This window comes from Natator depressus, chromosome 8, assembly GCF_965152275.1.
Source record: "Natator depressus isolate rNatDep1 chromosome 8, rNatDep2.hap1, whole genome shotgun sequence".
NCBI classification, from domain to species: domain Eukaryota; kingdom Metazoa; phylum Chordata; order Testudines; family Cheloniidae; genus Natator; species Natator depressus.
Window position 1 is genome coordinate 89,048,864 of NC_134241.1, and position 15,926 is coordinate 89,064,789.

At 40.8% G+C, this 15,926-nt stretch overlaps 1 protein-coding gene across 1 annotated transcript in view; it reads right to left on the reverse strand.

Moving 5' to 3' along the window:
- ROR1 (receptor tyrosine kinase like orphan receptor 1) overlaps nucleotides 1-15,926 on the reverse strand; it is a 248,620-nt gene that overhangs the window by 71,647 nt on the left and 161,047 nt on the right. Inside the window, exon 2 of the mRNA XM_074961595.1 lies at nucleotides 5,659-5,730. Coding sequence (XP_074817696.1) covers nucleotides 5,659-5,730 — 72 coding nt within the window. The remainder of the gene's footprint in view (nucleotides 1-5,658; nucleotides 5,731-15,926) is intronic.

The window sequence follows — 15,926 nt, forward strand, 5'->3', positions numbered from 1 at the left end:
AAGTATCTTGCACAGAATTACTAACTCCCAGCCCCCTGAACTGAACAACAATCCCTCGTTATGGCAAAGAAAACTGAAGCTGCAGCACCGTTATAACTATACAGAAGAAAGGCTAGAGTGTGGCTGTTGGGAAAGTACAATAGCATTGGAAAATTAGACTGTATGTGTGAAGGTCCCACATTAATCTGCCTCCCATTCCAAAAATAATTCCTCTTACCCAGAACTACAAATCACCTTAGTTGGAAAGTATGATTCTGAGATTGTGCCAAGTGCACTATGGGAGCATTTTCAAAAGTGCCCAGCATTAGCTTAACTCTGATTTCCTAGACACTGTTGATTTCCATTTCCCAGATAGTATTTCTCATTCTCTTCTCCCTCTCCCCTGATATGTATTTTCTTCCTCTACCTCATCCTCTGTTATAAAATCTCTTTCCTTTGCAGGTCTCTGTCTCTGCAACTGGGGATCATTTCTGGTTACCTCTCAGGCTATTGTACCAAGCAGGGTGACAGCCCCTCAGTGATAACAAGTCAAAACTCTCTGGCAGCCAGTGTAGTAAGGAACACTAGCGTAATGCATTCTCACTGGCCTGCCCTCCCTGTCAACCAGGCTACTACACATTTAAAACACTGTAGATCTGTACGGCCTTCTTGGTTATCCCCAGGTATATATTATGTTGCAACAGTCCAGATTTGATGATGTGCCAAACTTGTTGATCGGGAGGTGGACTTAGACCACCAACTTACTTCACCCAAGACACTGACTGCCATCACCTGGTGGTCATTATGAGCTGATGTAAAGAACAGATTGCAGAACAAAAGAAGCCATTTGCAGCACACAACAACAAGCAGTTTTACTGGTCTTACAAACCCCAGGATCTACTCTACATATTCTTGAGTGCCCTCTATGGGCACCTTGACTATTTACAGATATGCAGACATCTCTCCTAACAGTGTTAGCTTGTAGCTACTCCTCATCTCAAGTATATTTGAACTGGCAACCAAGGGATGAAGGGCTTTGTATCCTGTTACTGATTCCCCTGAGCCAGGCTGTCTCCCAACCACAAAGTCCTTTTTTCTGAAGTGTGCATGGGAGTAGTTTTCATTTGAAATAAAATATCTTTTTGATCACATTTTAGTTTTTCAGTTTCATTCATGACATTCTTTCCCTGCAGGAAACACACCATAATTGAAGGGTAGAAGAAAAGAGAAAAATGGTCCTGGCTGAGATTCTGCTACTTTTAAAAGTGATTATTTTTATTTTGATGTGTAGTTTGTTTGTTTTAAGGTTTTGGTGAGAAACCACCTTCTCCCTCCCATCAATCGCTGCTTTCAACAGCTCTTCACGGGTGACTGCGTCTCTTTTAAATTTCATTTCCTGTTAAAAAGAATAAACAGGCAATGGTTTAATGCTGTCGATTTGGCTTATTTAATAGAAATTGAAACTTAAACGAGGCTCAGTTGTGAGTCAATTACTGAAGAAGCCGGCAAGCTGGGAGAAAACTTTAAAATGATTACTTATTGAGTTTTGTAATATTGTTTAACAATACCATGTTAAAAAAACAATAAAGAAGAAATATTCAACCAAGAGATGTTAACTTCCAAGCAGCAGTAGGTACAGTAAGAACCACTTAATAGGAACAGTTGCTTAATTGGGAAACTTGGCTGGGAACCATAAGCTTTAAAATCTGTTTTATTGGGACTTCTGAGATCTCCTGCCAGATTGTAGGAAAGACAGGTGGAAGCTGATTTCTTGAAATCCTAGGTGCTAGTGAGGTGGAAATTGAAGTGAAAATGTAATTTCCTCCTCCTAGGCTTCAACTCGACTAACTAGCATGTACTACAGTTCAATTTGCCTTACCTAAGCTAGCATTTTAGAGCATATTAGTTAGGAAATGGTAGCTAACATTTAAAAAAAACCCAGCTTTTTTATCCTATACAAGACAAAACATATGTTACTTTGTTCTCATGCATGTTTACAGAATCAGGCCCTGAGACTGTAAGCTTTTTGGGTAGCAAATGTTTTTTAATCCATGTCTGTAAATCTATGTTTTAGTTGTGTAAATGTATAGTTCTGTAGAAATGACAATAAGAGTTGAGGATAATGATGAAGTTGTAATCCCCTTGGAATGCAGAATTTACCTCAGCAGGTGATAACTGTTGCATTCCAAGTAGATTAGCACATTGAACTTTTTACCCATTGTCAGCCATGGCTGTTATTAACAGGTGCCACTGAAACAATGCTGAAAACAGTTTAACCGCTAGCGTAGACAGGACCCAATCACATTCAGCACCATCACAGAAACCTTACTCTGAGCAATAAAATTACCTGACGCTCAAAATGGTGGCAGCAGCCAGAGCCTTGTCTACATTAACACTCCCACCACCGCTTCCTGTTGGAACTGAAATGTTGGTAGCAATAGCAGGAAACGTTGACTCTAATTGGCATAACTTGCATGCTGAGGAGCTGGAAGAAGGTGTACAGTGAGGTAGGCAGTAGCCCACACCTTTACCATTTCCACACCTTTTACTTTCTTCTGGCTATCAATTTAGATAGCTTTGAATCTCAGTACAAAGGCTGTAAATTGTCTAAGAGAGTCATAGGCCAGGTCAACACTGCAGACATCTTAAAAAAAAATCCTCAGCAGTATTAACCCTACTGTAGAAGAATGGCTGGTGGCTAGACCTATTTTTGCTACCAGCTGAAAAGTCTAATCAAAACAGTGATAAAAATGGCTCTGGTCAAAGGAATCTTGCCTACACAAACTCTCCCATGAGGGCTAACAATAGTAAGAATATATAGGGCAAAGTTCTCCAGTGTAGACTAGGTTTAACTTAGTGCAAGGTTAATTTACTCTATCTTACGTATAGCTTCTGAACTTTGCCCTCTGAATATGTTTTTGCAGAAGCACATAGGGAGGATGAGCTTCTGGAGTCTGTGCAAAAGCAGCAATTTAATATACATTATTACTGTTCTTTAACATAGGTTTTTAAATGTAAGATTGAAAAGTCAAGCGCTCAAAAGTTAGGTATATTATCCTTCTCCTCCTCCACATTTTACAGATGAGGAACTGAAGGACAGAAAGAATAAAGTCAAAAGTGTCCACTAAGTTTGGTACCCACTCTGAGTGCCCAGCAGCCGGACATGAGGCCAGGAGCTGATTTTTTAGAGTATTTAGCATTTTAAATTACTTTTCTATAATCCAAGCACACCATTCATTGACTTCAGTTGCAACTGCAAGTGCTCAGCACTTCTGCAAATCAGACCCTGGGTATTTCAAGTTGGGCACACAGAAAATGAGGTGGCAACCTGTGAAAAGTTTGGATTAAGGGACTCGCTTAGCATGATAGGAACTCTGCACTGGGACAGAATCCAATTCCTCAGGGCAGCATTCAACTGCCTTAGCCACAAGGCCCTCCTTACTCTTCTTAAAAAGAAAAGGAGTACTTGTGGCACCTTAGAGACTAACACATTTATTTGAGCATAAGCTTTCGTGAGCTACAGATCACTTCATCAGATGAAGTGTTGCATCCGATGAAGTGAGCTGTAGCTCACGAAAGCTTATGCTCAAATAGATTTGTTAGTCTCTAAGGTGCTACAAGTACTCCTTTTCTTTTTGCGAATACAGACTAACATGGCTGCTACTCTGAAACCTTACTCTTCTTGCGGTCCTGTGCCTCATTGGCTATATACTTTCCAATTTCTGCAAGAAAGCTGGGATTCTACAGACAACAGTCTCCTTCACTACACAACCCTGAATCATTCCCAGATCATGGTTCATCCTGTGTAAGGGTCCTAAGGAACAAAGTAGTATGGGATCACCTAATAAAGGTTGTATCATAATGCATACACACAAAAGGCCCAAAGTAAGGTTGCATAAACAACCATAATTCTGGAATTTCCTAACTTTTGACTGCTTGACTCTGCGACCTTTACATTTTTAATGCACTTTTTCTATCTTTTCTATGTAGTTTCCTATATTCTAAAAAACCCAAAACAAATCACCCAAACCAGAAATTCCTTCATGTGGAACCATATTAACCTTCACATGGGCTATCAGCAGTGTTGGAGAGTTTTAGATCTATAGCACAGGCCTCTGCCACTTGAGCTAAGAGGGTAACTGATACAGTAATAGGTTGTCATCCTCTGTGGACCAACCACTGGAGGGAGATAAGACACATTTTGCCAGTGGGTTTCACAGCTATTTTTGCTGACAGCTGAGGAATATTGAGACTCAGGAATCCTGTGCTTTAGAGCTTACAAAACCCTTCTGATCTGTCCCCCAACAAGCCTGATCCCTTTTACCCATGTCCTCTTCAGCCCACCCAGTCTCAGTCCTCTTCCCACAAAACCAGTTCCTGTTCCAGTCTCCCTCTCCCCTCTTCTCACAACTCTTGCCATCTTCCCCACTTCCTGCACACCCCTCTGCATCGCAGTCAAAGGCTACTTCTTTCTCCTCCATGCTGTCTTGGTGCCAGTGGTCGGTGCATTGAGAGTACATGAGAAACATTATCCTGCTCTCGGTTCTGCTGCTTGGCACTTCTCTCTCTTAGATGCAATTGCAGGGAAAGTCATGCTGAGCCCTTGCAGCACTGCAATTTAACATTTGCAGTTGCTCTGTGGGGATGATACATGTGTAGTCTGGCCTGGCCAGGACAAAGGAGCTAGGATGGTTTTGAGCATGCTCAGTTCAGATAGAATCTTTGAAGGATTTAGCAGGCAAACTCTAACAAGACTCTACTGAGAATATGTGAACTGTGATTTTTCAGAGGTTTCTACTGTGGTCAGATTTTGGCAGAATTTCAGAGGGATGGCAAAAAGTACATCTATGACAAGAGGATGAAACAGATGTAAAAAAATTTGAGAATGGGCAAAACAACATATTTTCCCCTAATTTTGTTCTCTGAAATGGCAGACACCTGTCATGGGACACTTCAACCCAAATTATTAAAGTCTGACAAAGTTACAAGCAACTGAAAACAGGGTCTTTAAATGAAAGTGTTAGGCAAACTTAACTAAATGTGTTCTACCATTGCCATCTTAAAAAAAAAAAAATCACATTAGAAGTATTTGTGAGGCCAGATTGGTCCAGAAAGATGTAGGTCACAGGCTTCCAATAAAGACTAAAAGAGGCTGAACAATCTGGCTTAAATTATCTATGCTGCGTAACTCATGAAATGAAAGGGAATGAGAAATAATTTCTTTCTTTTCTCACAATTTATGTCCTTCTGTGTGTTCAAACTCTCACATAATGACTGTTTACAAATATTTAGAAGTACTTTTCTCTTCTACTGATCTAATGTCTTGAAATTTCATAGTAAACACATACAGGCAAACTGATTCTGGCCAATTCTTATTAATTTTGAGTCCAGATCCTAAGATCCACCAGCTGAAATGTCAGACAGGTCATAAACTGCTTTAATTCACATCTTGAAATATTTTTACCATGTGGAACATTTTATTGGTTGGTGGTGGGAGGAACCCACTAACCTAACATTCTTCAAAAAAATCACAGAATTGCATGATCATGAGACAAACAAGGTTTGTCTTAGTTCCACTCTCCTCCCCTGTTTACTTGCTGATTTGAACAAGAAAGTCAAAAAGCATATGTGAGGAATAAAGCCTGGTTTTACATCTTTTTGTTTTCTCTCTCCACTTACCTTTGTCTAGTTCACTTGAAATGTTCCATGACGATGTAGGCATTAATTCAGCAGAGACTGACAAATTTGTGCCTGAAAAGGAGAGGAAAAATACAACAGTTAATATATTAATTTACAGAATTACTTGATCTTTCCAAAGACAATGCCTTATGAACAAGATAATTTGAATACCACTGTTTTTTAAAATCTAATGGATGCGTCACATTGCCATGCTGAAGTGTATGAACAACAGTACTAGTCAAGGGAAAAAGGCAAGGTCAGCCTGGAATTTTGTTTTCCAATGCAGTCATTGTTTAAAATGTATGACTGTGAGACCTCATATTAATTGAGCAACACATTTTTGGGGAAATAGTCAGCTTGTCTCTTCTAGTTGTTGGAGGTGGAATATTACAGTATCATACCCAGTACTCTGACAAGAAAAAAACGTAGATGCTACAAGGTGGCTGAACATGTTATCAATTAATATTTCTAAGGGGGCCACTCCTGCAAGCCCACGCTCACAGAAATAGACATTGCTTATGCAAATAATCCCTCTGAAGTCAATGGGACTACTTGTGAGAGCAATCCCTACTCACATGGGTAAGGGCTTGATCTGTGCATCAACAATATCCTATCTCACTTGGCTCTTGGAAAGTCTAGTTGCTACTACTAATTTATTTTTAAAAAAGAAAAGGCTCTGGATAAGTTTTATTTTGCAGGGTCAAGCTGAAAAGTCTTCATTTTTAACATCATCTGTGCATGTTTTTCAGTAACCTCGGCTCTTTCATTTATTGCTACAGGGCTTCGTATTTGTTTGTTTTTTTTAAAATCTTATACTATCAGTGCACACAGCAACATTACACAGAATCCTGCTAAAGAAAACTGACAACTCAGTTCAGTCCCCAAATTTGTTTTAAAAACACACCCCTAGTATGAACACACATGTTTCCATTACATTTTAAAACAATGAAGCCTTTTTTAAAATGTGCAAACTCCACTGCACTGCTGTGAATCCTCTGCCCAAAGAATCCAGGGGGCAGAGTACTGCATCTCTATTTGGAGCCCACTATTGGATTCCACCTGCGCAGGTCCAGTAGCGGGATCAGAGCTGTAGGGGTGTAACCCACACCTACAAAGAGTGCCCCCCTAACGTGGCTGGCCCAGAGTTTATGAGGCTGCTATAGCCTCTGAGCTAGAAGAATCACCTCTTTTAGCTGAAACATTAGAGGATCAAGCCAGAGGTCTAGGTTCACTGCTGATAACCCACCCAAGGGTGATGGAAGATGCATTACAGTGGCATTGAGTTAATGCATGTGGGAAGAACACAAAAATGAAACTGAATTCAGCTTCACTTTCCAAACTGAAACACAGGAAACTTCCAGAATAAATAGTGGAAAGTAAACAAGATTTCTACACTTCTTCAGTTTTAATACTGTGCATTCATTGTGCACCCAATGCATGAGCCTGCATTCACTGTGCACCCAAGCTTCAGCTGATTTCAGTAGGGCCAATGAATAGAAGGCAGGATCAGGAAGCTAAGATGTTAATATAGATACAAATATATTTATTTTGAAGTATATGATTTGTATTCTGACACTGCCCTATTAACATGTTCCAAGCAATCAAAACAGAATAGGTCTTCTATACCTAGAAAATAATTTCATGGATAAAAATTGTCGGCACAAAGATATTCAAATCTATTCTACTTTTATTCCATCTGTTAAGTGGCTTTTTTATTTAATAAATTATATGCGTAAACTCACACAAATGCATGAAGTAATAAGATATGGCCACTACCCTTTCCTTATAAATACCCTCTTTCTTAAAAGCCCACCTGGTAGCACTGCTTATTTAAGAGTCTGTCAAGCATTTCCAATGTAAACACAGTATTTGAAGGCATTATAAGTCATCCATTTTCATGGGGCTTAACTAGATATATAAGATAGAAACACACTTTGTGGGGCTGGATCCTCAGCTAATGTAAATTGGCATAGCTCCACCTAAATCAGTGGAGGCATCTATTTACACCAGCTGCAGTTTTGGCCAAGCCTGTACATCCCTGTGCACTCTTAGCTATGCTGCACAGCCTAAACACGAGAGATTTGCCTCAGGATGCCATAGTGGATCTGTCTGAATTTCTTGGATTTTGTGGGATTAAACCTAAATTTGACTTTGTTCCAGATTCTTGTATTATTCATGTTAACGCTTAGATTTAATAATCAATTGCCATATATACCTACCATGCCATACTGATTTTAGAGACAAGTTCTCTGAATTTCTCATGGCTTCCCCAACAGTAGTCCGTCTTGCTGATTGAATGCAGTGTCAGACTGCTGACAACTGAATAGACCCATGGCATTGCTGAGAGCAAACATGATCACCGTACACCTCCCTGCACTAATTGTACTACTTAGAGAGCCTTAGAACTGAGGCTGTAATGGAGATAATCCCTTTGGAGAGATACATTAAGTGACTGTATTGGACCTTGAGATAATTAGTTCTTGGTTTTCATGGTAATAGCGGAGAGGCAGCGACAACTGAGAAACAGACAATGGGCCAACCTTGAGGTGAAAATGGTCCCTGTTTCCCACTCAGGGAAGCTCCACAGAAGCCTCATTCTCAGGCTTGGATGCTAGGTTGCACTCTGCAGGGATCTGATGCGGCTCAAAAGAAGTGGGCGGAGTTCATGAAAACGAGCTACTCTCTGTCCTCTCCACTGTCCATCCTTCATGGAACCTGACCCTTGGGTCATCCCTGCTCAGAGAGCCTAGAGGCTTCTGTAAACTTCTGGCAATAAACTCGTGGACTCACATGCAGGAAAGAGAGAGGATAACACAGGGACTGGGGTGCTCTTTATGAGCCCTCCCCCCCAAATCGGTGCTTGTATGTGTGGTTTGAGGTGCTTTGCTTCCCCCCATCACCACGTCCTATTCCTTGGGAAGAGGACATTCAACTGCAGCTGTGTTTCAGATATCAGCCCTTCAGGCTGGGACTACTAGGCACCTTAAGTATCTCCTCAGTTGAGACAATAAGAGACATCCGAGGAGGATCTGCACCACTGACATCACTTCTTAGGAACCCCACTGGGGTGCGGGTGGGGGGAATTGCCTACTGTATTTTTCAGAGAAGAGATAGGCTGGTAGGTCACAGAGCATTAGCGGGTCAGTCACATACCTTCCAGAACACAGAACAACTCTTGTCTCACTCAGTACAAGCTGAGGAGACTGTGTCACTAACATGCAATCTTGAATGTCCCACAGGCCAGGGTCTGAGCTTTATAATATAGGCAAGCACTGAACAAAGAATAGGAGAGGAGTGCGTGACCATTGCATTTCAGAGCATTAGAATAAAAACAAACACAACAAATAACCCATGAAACTAGGGATCCTGTGAAAACTGATCTCATGAATATTTTCAGAAATACTGATGATTACATTTTACTGTGCAGTGACAACATAAGCAAATCGAAATGGGATTAACATTTGTTGTGTAAATGTAACAGCTTAAATGACTTCTGCAAGAAGAGCAAACTAGGAGAAAAACAAACAAACCTGTTGTTGATTACATCGGAAAGAACTACTATAAACCTGGGAACAACTGCCATACTGACTCAGATCAGTATGCTCCATCTAGTATCCTGTCACTGACAGTAGTGAGTATCAAGTGCTTCAGAGGAAGGTGCAAGAAATCCTACAGGAGGTAGTTATGGGATAATCTGCACCCAGGAAAAACAATATTGCTGACCCCCGGAAGTTCAAAAATCATGAGATCGGTTTAAAAATGAGATTTCAAAAATAATACATTTTGGGTTCCATCTATTCCCCTTCTGATGTTAAAGCATTTAGGGTTCACCTTTTCAAATTTTTATTCACAGCTGCAAGGGCTAAAAATGTACTTTTTTTTTTTTTTTACAAAATTAAAGCCAAGATTCCATCATTATAACCTTATTCCACCAGCTGCAGTTTTAAGAAAACACCCCAGATATTATTAGACTTGTAATGAAATTGCAAGAGTTGGCAACACTGAAAGTTTCCTCCTAATCCCCAGAAAATATATACATGTTTGGTGGAGTACAAGCGCTGTGAGTCACGTTGTTAACTAAACTTGTGTCTGATATTGCCTTGAGCGTACTGAGAGATACATATTGCTGCTGCACAATTGGTCATTAGGGTTAGCACAGTTATAGCCTGTGATGCACGTACAGCACTGAGCAGTGTCTTTATTATAATAATATAAACTAGGCAGAATCCATCTGGAAACTTAAAGTACAGCTGGGAAGCCAAAACACTTCTCATGGCTCAGGTTTATCCTTTTATGTGTTGGTCCTTGAAGGGAAAAAGGATTCTTTTTTCCAGTCAGCCTCAAAGATTTTGCTTCCTCAGAAATTACCATTCCCCTCTTTAAAGTTGCAGCCAAATGACACATGTTGGACCTTCATTTCAAGTGCTGCTGTAATCTCAGTGTTGCCAGTTCTTGCAATAGTTGGTGCTCCGCTGAATGCCCCACCTTCCAGAGTGATGTGATTACAGAAGAATCTTGGCTCTCATTTAAAAAAATTATGTTTTTAGTAGATCTGAGCAAAAAACTGAATTTCTGTCCTGTGGAAAATTCCAATAGTTTAGCATTTATTTTTATCCCAAATGGGAAACATTGAAACTTTTTGTGGAATGAATGAAAAAGTACAAAACATTTTGTTTTAACTTTCCCGAATAGAAAATTCCAGTGAAACCCAGTCTTTCCTCATTGAAAATTTCTATTTTGACAAAGCACCATTTTCCAACATGAAAATGTTTCACTGAAATTATTTTGACAAGTTCTAGCCCTCACGGTTTCAGAGAAAAGTTCACAAACATAAACCCAGAGCACCATACAGGCTCAAAACACATAGTGGCAAAAAATCCCAAATGTATTACTTTTTTTAAAAAATGTCATGACTTTGAAGACCATTTCTTTGTTGTTTTGGGGCCTGAATCGTGATTTTTCAATGCTTGGGGTTGGTTGACCCCGTTAAAAAGATAGTTAGGACCGGGGTCAGTTACAGCCCCAAATGGGCCTTCTGAACAAAAATAAATCCAATAAAACCTGAAAGGGTTACAATCATAAAATCATAGAAGATTAGTGTTGGAAGAGATCTCAGGAGGTCATCTAGTCCAACCCCCTGCATATCTAGTCCATATATACACAGCCTTCAACTTTGCAAAAATTGTGTGGATGTAGTGTTGGTGAGAGACATTGGCTTGAGCGCCTGGTGAATGAAGTCCTCTGTTTACCTACAGGGAAGCAGGCACGGAAGCAATCCACATACGCTGCTTTGCCAAGATGGCTCTCTTCTGAGGGGCATGGGACCCCCTCTGGGGTAGAAGTGGTAGTTCAGTCTCCATGGCTACTTTGCTGGGTCTGCCAATTAGTGCAAATTTGTGGTGCTGAGTTCGTGATGTGGGAGTTGGAACTGTGAATCACCCAGCTCATCTCATGTAGGGATTGCCAGTCATCCATTAGATAGGAACAACTTTTAATTTCTGCTGAGATGGCCTGATTCAAACTGGTGAGCTACAAATGAAAAGTGCTGTAGCTAATTAGCATTGCCCTGAAGCATCCAGTCCCCCAGGCAGTGCTAATGTTACACACCCTCTGAGAATAAGGCTTATTTTCTGGAAAGGCAATATTGCCAAGCATTCAAAAATCATGAGTCACACCACAAAACTCATGAGATTGGTTTAAAACTCACGAGATATATGACCTAATTTTTGAGGGTTTGTATTTGCCCTCTGGCTTCTGAGACTTCGGGGCACATTCCAGCCAAGTTTTCAAGCTTTGCTCAACCATCAAGAGGGCTAGAAACTTAGTGTTAAAATGAAAGCTGAGATTCTCTAATAATCACGTACCTCCAGGAACTGGGGCTTTATGGACACCGCCAAATATCATGAAATTTCCAGTAAAAGAATCATAAGAACTGGCAACACTGAGCTTATTAAGACAAGTTCTGATCTTTTCAGAATTCGCCCAGATAGCATCTTCCACTCTGCACCCACAGGCAAAACCTCCCATACATCTCTCTCGGTCTCCTGAAAACACTACAACCAACTGCCTACAACCAACCCTACTCTTAACAGAAACAACTACCCCTAGTAAGCAAATATAAACACTAAAGATGCCCCCAAAACTAAATACTAATACAACACTGAAATTCACTTCTAAATAAAATGTTTTGCCATTCAAAATCATTTCAGCAATTTCACTATCCTCACATTAATGTATATTTTCCCAATATGGGTCATCAGCAAGTTTTGAATACACAACCTTCAGATCCTCTTTCACTTGACCTACAGGAGTAATTGGTGGAGGAAACAGGCTGTTACCAAGGAGGACCAACCGTCAGAGGCAGACACAACACATACTTTACCAGTGGGTTACGCCACTTTTTGTGAGACAGCCTTTAGAATGCTGGGCATTAGCTTAACACAGAGAAGTTTATGGGGTGACTTGATTTTACAGCTTATAAGTACATACATGGGCAACAAATATTTAATAATGAGCTCTTCAATCTAGCAGAGAAATGTATAACACAACCAGTGGCTGGAAGCTGAGGCTAGACAAATTCAGTGAGAGTAATTAACCAATGGAACATCTTACCAAGATCATGGTGACAATTTTGAAATCAAGATTGGATGTTTTTCTAAAAGATACACCTCTAGGAATTATTGTGGGGAAGCTTTATGGCCTGCAATATACAGGAGGTCAGACTAGGTGATCACTATGGTCCCTTTGGACACTGGAATCTATGAATCAGCATTCTGTTTCTGCATCTGGGAACAGAGCAGTCCAAGGGTCAGAGACAGAAAAGCCAAGTGTAACAATACCCGGTAAAGTATCGGGGGGGGGGGGGGAGGTTGGGGCGGGGGGTCCCGGGAGGGGGCAGTCAGGGGACAAGGAGAGGGGGAGGAGGGGTTGGATGGGTCGGAGGTTCTGAGGGGGGTAGTCAGGGGTGGGAAGTAGGAGGGGGTGGGGGCCAGGCTGTTTGGGGAGGCACAGCCTTCCCTACCTGGCCCTCCATACCATTTTGCAACCCTGATGTGGCCCTCGGGCCAAAAAATTTGCCCACCCTTGATCTAGTGTGACCACTCAATTTCTAATCTGTAATATGGGTGAACAATACCTGCCTCACCCAAAGTAGGAGTAAAAAAAAATCTAGGACAAGAAACTCATGGGCAGCTGGCTTACAGGTTAAATTTATGTTCCCCCAGGGTACCGGGTGAGGGAGAATCCAATGACCAATCTTTCATATATAATCTGCAAGGTGTGTGTCACTTGGCCTGTCTATCTACGGTGAAGAGTGAATAGTGTAAAGTCAGCAGTGCTAGGCTCTCGCCAAAGAACAATCTTGTCCGACTTTTAACATGCTTTAGCTCGTCTCTTGGGTGGTTGCTCAGCATAGGCTTCATCGTAAGCCAAATTTTAAAAGACATTTCTGCCTCTTGGGTCTTTTGTTTCCTGGGTCAGTGTAAAATGCTTCAATAGCCCAGGAATAAAATTGCTATGCTATTTATGAGCAAAATATTACTACTGTTTAAAGTAAATATTTTATCTGAAGGAAAGGAACATGCAGAGCAGCTACATGTGGTGGGAATACACAATCATTTAGTACATACAGAAAAAAACAATGTAGCTAAGAAAATATTCCATAAAATATGGTGGAATACACCACTCTAAGGTCTGACTGGGGAAGCCAGGGTTGTTGTAAATCAAGGCGGGAGGAGAGATATCTACCCCCCCCCCACCCCACCCCCTTGCAAAACACAGGATGTTTTAAGCTGTAGGCCAAATTTCAAAGATGTGCTGCCAGCCAGTTTCTAACGGAAGGAGGTAACTGAGGCCATGTTTACACTAGTGACCTTACAGCAGCACAGCTGTACCGATGCAGCTGTGCTGCTGTAAGATCGCTCGTGTAGTCGCTCTATGCCGATGGGAGAGAGCTCTCCCGTTGACATAATTAAACCACCTCCTACGAGCGGCGATAGCTACGTCGGCGGGAGAATCTCTTCTGTCAACATAGCGCTGTCCACACCGGCGCGTCTGTCAGTGTAATTTATCTTGCTCATGGGGGTGTTTCTTCACACTCCTGAGCAACATAAGTTATACTGACAAAAGTGTAGACATAGCCTGCTTCATGAATGGGAGACTGATCAAAGCTACCTAAGGACAAACCAGTTCTTCCTATCACAATTTCTTTCTGTTCTGCCTGGTACTATGCCTCCAGATGCAGAAGCATTAAAAATATTAGATTAGGAATGAGTAGCCCCCACCCCCGCACTCTCCTTCCTTAACCAAAGTTTGTTAATCTGGATCCTGGCTTTCTCTCCCCTCCAAATATATTTAGTAAACTCTTGACGTAAGCCAGAAGATGTCTTTGTAGAAGTATTTCCTGGGATGGGGTGAAATAAATAAAATAGTCTGGGAACTACTTCCCTCTAGTTCAGTTCAATCCACAGAATTAGTAGGAAAAACCATTCCTCTAATTCTGTCTTTATCTATAACTGATCAGGGAATAACTGGGCCTTAACATACTCGAGATCTGAGAAATGATCTGGATTTCCAGGTACTGAAAACTTTCCAGGAGTGTCTGAAATGGAGAAAAGAACATAAGGGAGTCAGGGACCGAAAAATCAGCAACCACTCAGTTATTTTAATATTTTTCATAGACGCAGCTGGCTCCAGAAATTTGCGATATCTCACAAAAACTTATGCAGGTGAGTATTCCTACTGAACTCAAATGAACCACTAAGATGCATACAACCACTCTTGCAGCCTTCACATGATCTGGGCCCAAAGGGTATGCACGCAGATGAGGGTGTATGGATTTAGGCCTCAGTCTTGCAAACGCTTAAGCACATGTTCAACTTTACACATATGACTATTCCTATTGACAAAGTTATGCAGAATTTTAAGTTTTTACAGGTTTGAGATTTTACAGTACACCTGGTTAGACATATTTTTATGGATTATATTATCACCATCATTAATAGAGCTTAAGTTCCTCTGACATGTATTTGTCTGAATTTGAGGTTCCTGAGGTACAGACTGGATTATGTTAAAGATTTTCTAGAATTGAATATTTCCATCATGTACATAGGATTCTCATTTGGATTTTGAATCAAAGGTGTTATGCGTGTGTGAGAAAAATACGTACTGGTATACGTCTGGGGTATCGAACTGTCTTAGTGCACTCACTCTTGCCATTTAAAAAAAATTATTCAGCATTTGTACATGGAAAGGAGAGTTTAAAAATGAATCCTCCATTATCAGATTTCAGTATTTAAAATTCTTTTTTCTTATATCCTGCTTTAAATCTTAACTATATCAGCAGCTGATTTTAATAAAAAAGCCAACCTATGGATTATGATCACTAGAAAGAACCACTATCGCATTAAGATTTTATTTATAAAAGCAATCATTTCAAATTAGTGAAGAAATCTACCTTTATATATGAAGATAAATATCTGCTAAAACCTTTACTTTCATTAAAATGTTGGTCTTGGTTAATGAGATATAACTACAGTCAGATACACACTTGATAGGAAGCCAAGTAAGGTGTGTTCAAATATACTCCCTGTAGAGAAGTTGGCTAATGTCTGATTTGATTAATATATTGCATGTGTGTAGACTGAATTTCACACAAGTCAACTCTGTAAGAGCCTTTGTGACCAAATAAACTTTGCAAATTAAATAAATCTGCTTCTGAACTCAAACCACAGGGTTACCCCTCTCTGTCTCTCTCTCTCTCTCTCTCTCACACACACACACTCACTCCTGCCTTTCTTTCATCATGGGCAACAATTATTCCTACTGTAATGCTCAGTATCATGAGTAGGCCCACTGAATGGGTGTGGACGGACTGGTCCATTAGAAAGAGGACAACACCACAGATTACTCTAGGTTCTACCTTTGGCTCTGCCACTGGCTGTGTGACCAAATTAATTAGTCCTTTCCATGCTGTGCCTTAGTTTCTGCAAATGTAATAGGGTGAGAAGAGAATGCAAAAAGACAAAAAAGGAAGATGGAAGAGCGATTACTAAGGAAGACACCCAGCACAGCCTTCATGGCCTTGGCTATGGTTTAAATTAATGAAAGGGGAGAGCAAGGGACCAACCAGTTCTCCTCCTCCTGGCTGGCTGGCCAATGGCGGGGGGGAAAGGGGGGAATACCTGTGTCCCTTTAGCACATGCTTTCCCCCCCACCTCCTTTCTACTGTGCACTCTGGTATACAAAAATGCAGCAAACCTCATCTATAG